Source organism: Cucumis melo, chromosome 1, assembly GCF_025177605.1.
Source record: "Cucumis melo cultivar AY chromosome 1, USDA_Cmelo_AY_1.0, whole genome shotgun sequence".
Lineage (NCBI taxonomy): Eukaryota > Viridiplantae > Streptophyta > Magnoliopsida > Cucurbitales > Cucurbitaceae > Cucumis > Cucumis melo.
This window is the reverse complement of record NC_066857.1, coordinates 15,693,028-15,705,122: the sequence shown is the minus strand read 5'-3', so window position 1 is coordinate 15,705,122 and position 12,095 is coordinate 15,693,028. Positions and strand designations below refer to the sequence as shown.

The following is a 12,095-nucleotide window of genomic DNA, read 5'->3' as shown; positions in this document are numbered from 1 at the left end:
ACTTCATGTCTTCTTCAACATACATTTTTTGAACTTCTTCTTTCTTTCTCAGTCTTCTATCGTTTGAAACTCCTTTGAAATTTGGTGAATAAATGGTGAAAAAATAACGAAGAATGGAATGAAAGAAGCTTGGCGATGGAGGGAAAGAGAAGAAGAAAAAAAAGAATGGAATTTCTCTTTTCTCTATTCTTTTTTCTTCATTTATATCCTTTCTTTTCTCTTTTTTTTTTTTTTCGTTTTATAAAAACCATTAATTATATATAAAAGAATTTTATACTTAATTTCCATTTTCTTCTATTCCTTTCATATTTTTTTAAAGAAAATCCAAAGAAAATATCGAGTTTACATATAAAGTGGATGATAGGGGTTGTAGATGTTGGACCGGAATGTACAAGAGTGGTTGGGCCCAGTTCTCAGGCATTTTGATCTTAAGAAAGGAAGACGATAAAAGAAGATCCTAGAGAACTTTTATGACTAACAGAGATACGAATAAGCATCGATACAACTCATCCTTTAACTTAGATACCTCAAAGAGATCATATGTTGATGTGGTCTCACCAATGTGAATCTGATTCAGACTCATCTCACAACGCTGACTTTCAGTGTCCAAATAGGGATGCGCCGAAGCCTAATGTGAAAAATTTGTTTAATTGGAAGAGAGCAGTGGTCCTAGCGCGCAGATATTTTCATGAAGACTAGTGCAAAATAATTGAAAGACTCAAATAGCAGATAGAAGTGGAAATCTCATTCTCTTCTTTATTTACTTTGATGATGCTAGCTTAGCAAAAATTATGTGTGATAACAAGGGTTGGTATACGGTAGGAAACTTTTATGTTAAATTTGGGCAGTGATGTCTAAAGCTCCATGCTTCTCCTAAACTTGTTCCAAGTTATGGAGAATGAGTCAAATTCAGGGGAATCCCACTTCATATTTGAAACTTAAATTCCTTCATTCAGATTGGTGATGCATGCGAAGGTTTTTTAGAAGTGGCTTCAGATACTATTGAAAAAGTTGATTTAGTTGATGCTGTGATTAAGGTGAAAGATAATTACTCTAGCTTTATTCCGACAACCACTGGCTTGATTGATGAAGATGGGAATCGGTTTTTAATTCAAATTGTTACACATTCAGAGGGAAGATGGCTAAAAGAAAGGAATCCAAGAATCCATGGTTCCTTTACCAGAAAAGCGGCTGAAAATTTCTACGAATTCAACTTGAAAGCAGAGCAATTCGTGTTTGACGGCTGTGCGGTTGTTATTACTGAAAAAATCATGCCAGAATCTCCTACTGCTGGAAAAACTGATATGAAAATTCACCGGAGTGAAGGGTCAATAAAAAATAATAAAAGAATCAGCCGTACAAATTCAAATTCAAATTTGAATTATGATGGTGACAACGATAATAGTGGTAAGATGGTGACCGAAAGCGTTCTGATTTTGAAATTAACAGAGAAAAGAAAGGGGAAGAAAGTTTGTAGAGAAGTCTCCCCACCAAATCACTTTACATTTAATGCTAAGAGAAAGGTTACATTCTCATCCCCTAGAATGTTAATTTTTCTTTTGATGCCCATTGTGCCCCTGCTAAGCCTCTAAAATTTGGGAGCTCGAGTGGATATTCCCAAAAATGCCGTGATGCAAAGCTAAATAGGTTGAAACAAAGAAAAAGCAAGTAGGTTTACAGAATTAAAAATCAAGATCCCAAGAAAGCTATTGATCAGAGTACTAAGAACAAGAGCAAGACTACAGATAGTGAAAAGCTGAAAGAAATAAACCTAGTGGTGGATTTGGGCCAAATTTCTCCAGTTTCAGATGTAATGGTCTCAAGCCCAGACAATATTAATTCTAGCCCATCTCTCCCCTCTCCTATATAGTCAGATATTGTCAAAGATAATGTGGGTCTAATGTTAATCGGTGATCAAGAAGACATAGATGTAACCAGGATGAAGGCAAACAAAGATGAAAATTGTTTCAAGCAAAAGTTAGTCGAATGGCTAAAGACAAAGAATCTAAAGTTGGCTCCTAATTTTAAATCTGAATGTAATGTTATTGTTGATTGTATGGAAAATATGAACAATGAAATTGATACTGATGTCAGGTTAATTGTTGAAAATCAAAATGTATTGGGGTTGAATGTTTCCCCATGAAAATCCTAACTTGGAAGAATGTCAGAGGGCTAAGCTCGCCCAGTAAAAGAGCTCAAATAAAAACTCTTGTTTCTGCCTACATGCCTGATTTTGTTATTCTGACTGAAACCAAACTTAGTTGTGTTTAAAAAAAAAACATTAAATCTATGTGGAGCTCTACCAGTATCAAATGGATTTTCTCAAGACAAATGGTCGTTCAGGTAGCATTACTGTTATGTGGGACGATTTGAGGCATTTTGTAAAAAATGTTATTGAGAGAATATTCTCTATCTCAGCAAATGTTTTCTTTCCAGATGGTACAAGTTGGTGGTTAACTGTTGTATATGGGCCAGTGAAAAGAAGGAATTGAAATCAATTCTGAAATGAACTTAATTATCTAAAAAATAAATGTCTTCCTACTTGGATTCTTGGGAGAGATTTCAACGTCATTAGATGGAATAGAGAAACATCTGCTACAAACCTGACCAATTATAATATGAAGAAATTTAATGCTTTCATTGACAACTGTAACCTCATTGACCCTCCCCTCAGCAATGCCAAGTACTTGGTCAAATTTGAGAAACCAACCAACTTTGTCTAGATTGGACACATTCCTTTATACCCCTAAGTGGGAGACCATAACTCAAGATCTCTTTCTAGAGTCACCTTGTATCATTTTTCAATTGTTCTGGAATCTACAAAATTTCAAATGGGGCACTGTTTCCTTCAAATTTATAAATGCTTTCCTTAATGAGGTTGGTTTTAAAAAAAATGTGGAGATATGGTGGAATAACACAAACCAGCTGAGATTCTTGGGATATTCTTTCATGAGAAGATTAAAACAACTATCTTCCACTATCAAGCAATATAGTATTCAAAAAAAGGTGCTTTTAGTACAAACAAATCCTTGTGGATAAAAGAGAGTGATTCCATTGATTAGCTTGAAGCTGAAAACAATATTTCAGAGATCCATTGCTCTCGTTGGACTGTTCTTAAAGCTGATCTTTGCCAATCAATTTTTCTAAAAAATCAAATATGGGCCCAAAAATGTAAAAGGATGTGGAATTTTGAAGGGGATGAAAACACATTTTTTTTCCATAACATTTTCTCTGCTAGACAAAGGAGAAACATTATTTCTAATGTGATGAATTGTAAAGGGAAGATTTGCACAAAAGACCCAGACATTGAAAAAGCTTTCATTGATCACTTCAACAATATTTACACCGACACTATCAAGGATAATTTCTTTATGGATAATCTGAACTGGTCCCCTAATTCTTATGCTTCCAGAAATCTTCTTGATATACCTTTTAATGAGTAAAAAATTTGGCTATCTTTGAAGTCTTTTGCAAATAGTAAGGCTCCAAGACTGGATGGTTTCTCCATATGGTATTCTTAAAGAAAACTTGGAAGTTCATGAAAGCTGATATCTTGGAAATTTTCAAAGATTTTCAATCAAATGCCATCATTAACAATGTGGGCAATGAGACATATATCGCACTTATAGCTAAAAAGGATAAATGTGATACGACATCCGATTTTAAACCAATAAGTCTCACCACTGCTCTCTATAAGCTTATTGCTAAAATTATTGTTGAGAGATTGAAGCATACTTTGGCTGAGACTGTTTCAGAATATCAGATGGCTTTTGTTAAGGGGAGACAAACTACAGATGCTATGCTTATTGCAAATGAGGCTGTTAATTACTGGAGAGCAAAAAAGATCAAGGGCTTTGTTATAAAGCTCGATATAGAAAAAGCATTGACAAGATTAGCTGAGCTTTCTGTTGAAAATTAAACATGTTTTAAATAAATAAGTTATATGTGAGTTAATTTATGTAAGTTAGAGAAGGATGTGAGTTAAAAATGTTGGAGTTAATTTAGTAAGAGTTTCACCTTAGTTAAATGTAGGATTTAATTTGTTGTATTTAATTGTGATATGAGTTATTCTTATGACAATCCTATAAATAGGATTGAAATGTTGTAATCTAAATTATCCAAGTGTGAGTTGAATACACACAACAAGTCTTTCAAAAAGGTTTTTGTTTTCTATCAAATATTCTATTTGGTGATTATTTATTTGGGGTGTTCATCAAACGCTTCCAACAAAGTGGTATCAGAGCTTGAGTTTGGAGTAAAAAAATTGGTTTTGCAAATGGCAAACAACAATTTAGTTCCCTTCCAAGTACCTCGACTTACGAAAGAAAATTATAGTAGTTGGTGTATTCGAATGAAAGCTCTACTTGGTTCACAAGATGTGTGGGACATTGTTAGTAATGGTTATGAAGAACCAGAAAGTGATGCAGCTTTGAATCAAGCTCAACGAGAAGCTTTACAAAATACAAGAAAAAAAGATCAAAAGGCTCTCACCATCATTCATCAAGCCATTGATGATAACAATTTTGAGAAAATTTCTGGAGCAACTACTGCATATCAAGCATGGCAAATTTTGGAGAATACGTATAAAGAAGTAGATCGAGTCAAGAAGGTTCGCATTCAAAAATTGAGAGGTGATTATGAATCACTACATATGAAGGAGTCTGAATCAGTTTCAGATTATACTTCAAGATTGCTAGCAGTAGTAAATGAAATGAAAAGATTTGGTGAGACAATAAGCGATGAGCAAGTAGTAGAAAAGATACTTCGCTCATTAGATGAAAAATTTAATTTCATCGTTGTAGCTATTGAAGAATCAAAGGATTTGAGTACAATGTCCATTGATCAACTTATGGGTTCTTTACAAGCCCATGAAGAGAAGCTTCTTAAGAAGAACAAGCAGATGACTGAGCAACTTTTTCAGTCAAAGTTGAAATTAAAAGACAAGGAAGGCAACCTAGAAAAAGGAAATCGAGGTCGAGGACGTGGTGGTAATCGTGGACGTGGTGATTTCAAAGATCGAGGTCAAGGAAGCTACGGTCAAAGAACATTTGATGAGAGTAATTCAAACTCAAATTCATCAAGAGGTAGAGGAAGACAACATTATTCGAGGTCAAGTTGGGAAAGATCAAATAATGACAGGAGATATGACAAAAGACAGATTGAATGTTATAATTGTCATAAATTCGGCCATTATTCTTGGGAATGCAGAAATAGAGTTGAAGAAAATGCAAATTATGCTGAGAAAGATGAAGAAAGCGGTGATTCCTCATTGTTTCTAGCATGCAAAGGTGTGGAAACATGTGAAAACAGTGCATGGTATCTCGATAGTGGTGCAAGCAATCACATGTGTTGAAGTAAATCAATGTTCATTGAACTTGATGAATCTGTTGGTGGCGATATCGTATTTGGTGATGCCACAAAAATTCCAGTTAAAGGAAAAGGTAAGATTTTGATCAATTTGAAGAATGGGAAGCATGAGTTTATCTCTAATGTTTATTATGTGCCTAATATGAAGAACAACATTTTGAGTTTGGGGCAACTCTTAGAGAAAGGCTATAATATTTTGATGAAGGATTGTAGTCTTTAGATAAGAGATAATCATGACAAAATTATTGCTAAAGTGCAAATGACGAAAAATAGAATGTTTTTATTAAACATTCAAACTGATGTTGTTCAATGTTTAAAGTCATGTTTGAAAGATCCCAATTGGATTTGGCACTTGAGATTTGGGCATTTGAACTTTGATGGCTTAAGATTATTAGCCAGGAAGAACATGGTGAAAGGGTTGCCATATGTCAAACTTCCAGATCAACTTTGTGAAGGTTGTCTTCATGGCAAACAATCAAGGAAGAGTTTTCCACAAGAATCATCTTCGAGAGCAAGGAGACCACTGGAGTTAGTTCACACTGATCTTTGTGGACCGATCAAACCAAGTTCTTTTGGTAAGAATAATTATTTCTTATTATTTATTGATGATTTCAGTCGGAAAACTTGGGTTTACTTTGTCAAAGAGAAATCAGAAGTATTTGACATGTTCAAGAGATTTAAAGCTCTTGTTGAAAAAGAAAGTGGTTATTACATTAAAGCTTTGAGATCAGACAGGGGAGGTGAATTCACTTCAAATGAATTCAAAACTTTTTGCGCAGAAAATGGAATTCGTCGCCCTATGACAATTCCATTTACTCCTCAACAAAATGGTGTTGTTGAAAGGAAGAACCGAACAATACTTAACATGGCTCGAAGCATGTTGAAGTGCAAGAAGATGCCAAAAGAATTTTGGGCACAAGCTGTTGAGTGTGCAGTGTACTTGTCAAATCGTTCCCCTACTAGAAGCTTATGGAACAAAACTCCTCAACAAGCATGGACAGGAAGAAAACCATCCATTGGTCATTTGAGAGTATTTGGATGCATGGCTTATGCGCATATACCTGATCAAAAGCGTAGTAAGCTTGATGATAAAAGTGAGAAATATGTGTTTGTTGGCTATGATGCAAGCTCAAAAGGCTACAAGCTTTATAATCCTGTTACAAAGAAGACGATCGTAAGCAGAGATGTTGTGTTTGATGAAGAAGCATCATGGAATTGGAATGACGAACCAGAAGATTACAAATTTTTATTTTTTCCCGACGAATGTGATGAGCCTAGTGACATTGCTTCTCCACCAACATCGCCAATCACTCCACAACAAAGCACATCTTCATCATCTGCAAGTTCAAGTGAAGGGCCTCGTGGCATGAGAAGCTTACAAGACATATATGATGAAACTGAAGAGTTAAGTCAAAGTTTTAATAACCTTACTCTTTTTTGTCTATTTGGTGACAGTGAACCTTTGAATTTTGAAGAAGCTTCGCAAAATGACAAATGGAAGATTGCTATGGATGAAGAGATAAAAGCCATAAAAAAGAATGATACGTGGGAACTTTCTACTCTTCCAAATGGAAAGAAAGCAGTAGGTGTCAAATGGGTGTTCAAGATAAAAAGAAATGAAAAGGGAGAAGTGGAGAGATACAAAGCAAGATTAGTTGCAAAAGGATATTCTAAAAAAAAAAGACATTGATTATGATGAAGTATTTGCTCCCGTTGCTCGTTTGGAAACCATAAGGTTGTTAATTGCTCTTGCTGCACAAAATAATTGGAAGATCTTTCAGATGGATGTCAAATCGGCATTTGTGAATGGATATCTAGAAGAAGAAGTCTACTTGGAACAACCTCCTGGTTATTCTGTGAAAGGTCAAGAGGATAAAGTTCTAAAATTGAAGAAGGCATTATACGGATTGAAACAAGCACCAAGAATGTGGAATAGCAGAATCAACAAACATTTCCTTGATAATGGGTATTGGAGGTGTCCTTATGAACATTCTCTTTATATTAAGGTTAATGGTCATGGAGATATTTTGGTAGTTTGTTTGTACGTGGATGACTTCATTTTTACAGGAAATTGTGCAAGTATGTTTAAAGATCTCAAGAAGGCGATGACCCAAGAATTTGAAATGACAGATATAGGACTAATGTCATATTATCTTGGCATTGAAGTGAAGCAGTCAGAGGAAGGAATTTTCATCTCTCAAGAACGATATACTAGAGAAATTCTAGAGAAGTTCAATATGATGAATTCTAAGCCTGTCGCAACTCCGATTGAAACTGGGACCAAACTGTCCAAACATGAAGAAGGAGATGATGTTGATTCTTCATATTTCAAAAGTTTGGTTGGGAGTTTGAGATATTTGACTTGCACACGACCAGATATTCTTTTCAGCGTTGGATTGGTGAGTCGATTTATGGAATCTCCTACAACTACTCATTTGAAAGTGGCAAAGAGAATTCTTCGTTACCTCAGAGGTACGCTTGACTATGGGTTGTTTTATTCTTCATCTAAAGAATTCAAGCTTGAAGGCTATTGTGATAGTGACTGGGCTGGAGATACTAATGATCGAAAGAGCACTAGTGGATATGTTTTCTTCATTGGCAATACTGCATTTACATGGAGTTCTAAGAAGCAACCTATTGTGACATTATCCACTTGTGAGGCAGAATACGTTGCTGCAGCTTCATGTGTTTGTCATGCAGTTTGGTTAAGAAATTTGTTAAAGACAGTTGGAATTTTGCAAGAAGATCCAACTGTGATTCATATAGACAATAAGTCAACAATTGCTTTAGCAAAGAATCCTGTGTTCCATGATCGTAGCAAACACATTGATACAAGATTTCACTTCATCAGAGATTGCATTTCAAGGAAGGAAGTTCAAGTTGAATATGTGAAGACTGAAGATCAAATTGCAGATATTTTTACGAAGCCACTCAAAGTTAATGTGTTTAACAACTTAAGAACTTTGCTTGGAGTTTTTCAAAACAAAAAACATGTTTAAGGGAGAATGTTGAAAATTAAACATGTTTTAAATAAATAAGTTATATGTGAGTTAATTTATGTAAGTTAGAGAAGGATGTGAGTTAAAAATGTTGGAGTTAATTTAGTAAGAGTTTCACCTTAGTTAAATGTAGGATTTAATTTGTTGTATTTAATTGTGATATGAGTTATTCTTATGACAATCCTATAAATAGGATTGAACTGTTGTAATCTAAATTATCCAAGTGTGAGTTGAATACACACAACAAGTCTTTCAAAAAGGTTTTTGTTTTCTATCAAATATTCTATTTGGTGATTATTTATTTGGGGTGTTCATCAAACGCTTCCAACACTTTCATCGACTATATGCTTCAGAAAAAAAAAATTATTCGAAGAAATAAAGGAGATGGATAAAAGCTTGCATATCGAGTGTTCACTATTCGATCTTGATTAATGGAAAGCCTCAGGATGGATTAAACCAAACAGGGGTATTCGTCAAGGAGATTTTATTTCTCCTTTCATTTTTGTGCTAGCCATGGACTATCTCAGCAAGCTTATTCTTGATTTGGAGCAAAAAGGTAAAATAAAAGGTGTATCTATTGAAAATAGATTCAACCTGTCACATGTATTATTTGCAAATGATATTCTTATTTTTATTGAAGACATAGATGAATATCCTACAAATCTAAGGTACATCTTACACACTTTTGAATTTGCTTCGGGGTTAAATTTCAAATTAAATAAGTTCACTATTACTCCCATAAATGTTGATTCTAATTAGACTGAATGTGTTGCTTCTAAATGGGGAATTAAAAAACAGTATTTGCCGATTTCTTATCTTGGTGTACCTTTGGGTGGAAAACCTTCATCAATGGGATTTTGGGAAAATATTTGTGAAAAGATTAAAAAAAAAAAAAAAAAAAAAAAAAACAGTGCAGTTGGAAATACTCCTATCTGTCCAAAGGTGGCAAAATCACCCTTATTAACTCTACTCTTGAAAGTCTCCCCAGATATCAGATGTTTATCTTCAGAGCCCCCATGGATTTGTGCAAAATCATTGAGAAATATTGGAGAGATTTCTTATGAAAAAATTATGCTGAAGGAAATAATATTCATCTCCTTAGATGGGCTAAGGTTACTCTTCCTAGAGAAAAGGGTGGATTGGGCATAAATCATCTTAAGAACACAAACTTTGCCTTGCTTTGTAAATGGCTTTGGAGGTACTTCACTGAAAAATAATCTTTATGGAGAAGATTGATATCTATCAAATATAATCAAGAGTCCCATGGTGATATTCCTATTAGAAGCAAATACAGTAGTTCTAAAGCCCCCTTGGAGATCTATCATTAAAGGTGTGGAGTGGTTCTTACCTCATTTTTCTTGGAAGATAAATAATGGGGAATCTGTTTCTTTTTGGAATGGATTATGGAATGCTAAATCTCCCCTCTCTGCTTATGCCACTCGACTTTTTGCCATTTCTAATCTTAAACAGGGGAATGTATATGACATTTGGAATCAGACTCAAGCAGATTGGGACATAAAACTCAGAAGGCCCCTCTACAACTTTGAAGAATATATGTGGAATGAGATTAAGCAGGAGCTTCTTGCTCCTAACCATAGTCGCGATAATGATCTTTCTATTTGGAAACTCAATTCAAATGGCCAGTTCGATATTGCATCTATAAAAAAGGAGGCTCTTCAGGCTGATACTAGTAATACTTCTGGCACCAATTCTGTCATCTTCAAGAACCTTTGAAAGTCCAGCATCCCGAAAAAATGTAAGTTCTTTTTATGGACGCCGTTGCAAGAATGTATTAACGCTGTTGATAATCTTCAAAAAAGACTTACTTGCTGGAATCTCAACCCAAGTTGGTGTTCTTTATGCAAAAAACGCTTAGAAGACCTTCATCATCTCTTGCCTGTTTTCACATGAACTTTGGAAAAAGGTTTCTGATAACTTAAAGGGGATAACTATTGGTATAAACGTTGCTTCTCTATGCAAAGATACTTGTAGCCATAAGACGGACAACAGGAAAAAGACCATTATTTTTAATACAGTATCTGTTACTTTATGGATCATTTGGCTGGAATGAAACAATAGGATTTTCAAAGGGCAGGAGCGTAGTGCTATTGTGATTTAGGAAGACATTCAAGCTCTTACTGGGTTTTGGACTAGCAGATCGAAACACTTTTCGACCTATAGTCTTAATACGATTGCTTTAAACATTAATGCTTTTGTATAACTCTCTTTGGAACTCATCTCTAGCCCTTTTCTCCTACTTCCTGTATTTTTTATTCCTATATATTAATGAAGCGAGAGTGCTATAGGGATCTTCACTTAGTAGAGATGTCTGGATGCACCCAACTAACCCGTCTTATCTTTTATATATATATAAAAAATGAAAATTAAACTTGAACATTTTAAATAAAAAAATGAGGTACGTTTTTCAAAAATAAAAAAACGAACTATTTATACTTCATATAAAAACTATTAAAAGATAAAATTTAGGGTCTTTTCAAAAGTATAAAAAAGTGACAAAATATTTACACTGTATAAAGCAATTCCGAAAATGGAAAAAGCCCAGAGGCCCAACATGTAAAATACCAAAAATATCCCATCAACAATGCGCGTAATATATTTGGTAACGTGATTTGGTACACAATCATTTAGATTTGACTAATTTGTTACACGATTTTTAATTAATTAGGTTACACAATCGTTTAGATTTGACTATACGATCGTTTAGATTTGGCTATCCCAAATCTATACCATTTTTTTCAAAATTTGGTATACGATCGTTTAGATTTGGCTACACGATTGTTTAGATTTGGCTACGGGATCGTTTAGATTTGGGATTCCAAATCTAAATGATTTTTTTTCAAAATTTGGTACACGATCGTTTGGTTATACGATCGTTTAGATTTGGGGTTCCAAATCTAAACAATTTTTTTTTTCAAAATTTGGTATAGGATCGTTTACATTTGGTTACACGATTTTTTTTTCTTCAAAATTTGGTATAAACGATTTTTTTGAATATTCTTTATACACAATCTTTTAGTTTTAGTTACCCTAATTTAAATGTCTAACCAATTTTTTCAAATTACACAATTAGATTTGGTTAAGTAATCTAAACGTAAAAAAAGAAAAGAAGAAAGACGATACAATGCATGTAGTGAATGAAGAAAAAAAGAAAAAGAAGAAAGATGAAGAAAGATATGCACGCACGATAGAAAGAAATAGATTTGGTTACCCAAATCTAAAAACAAAAAAAAGGAAGAAATCTCAGCTAAAAAAGAAGAGTACAGAGGAAGACGATTAAAAAATCGTAAGGAGGAGAAAAAGATGGAAAAACAAAGCTGAAATATTTAAAAAATGACTAACTTTATGAGTTTTGTTACACCAGTAAATATTTCAATAGTTTGTTATATATAAAAAAATTTCCCTAAAATTTATTACACTTGTTTTTTTTTTTATGAAATGTAACTATTTTGTCAAATTTTTTATTTTTAATAATTTATATATAATGCATTGAGAATAATAAAAAATAAAAATACGTAACGTAATTGAATGAGAATAATATTATATATAATCTTTTGTTTTTTTTTCTTTAATGAGAGATGTTGGAGTTGGGAGAGGAGAGGAATAATTGTTTTGACTTTGACCACAATATCTCAGTCAAACATAATTGAAAGCCATGGTGGGATATTTTATTTTGGTAATAGATTTTGCAATTTATTAAGAAAAGAAAGG

General features: G+C 33.8%; 1 protein-coding gene across 1 annotated transcript; it reads left to right on the top strand.

Moving 5' to 3' along the window:
* Positions 1-4,651: 4,651 nt before the first annotated feature.
* Positions 4,652-5,353, top strand: LOC127148444 (uncharacterized). Its single transcript, XM_051082072.1, has one exon. The coding sequence runs from the start codon at positions 4,652-4,654 to the stop codon at positions 5,351-5,353; it is 702 nt and encodes a 233-aa protein (XP_050938029.1).
* The last annotated feature ends 6,742 nt before the right edge of the window (positions 5,354-12,095 follow it).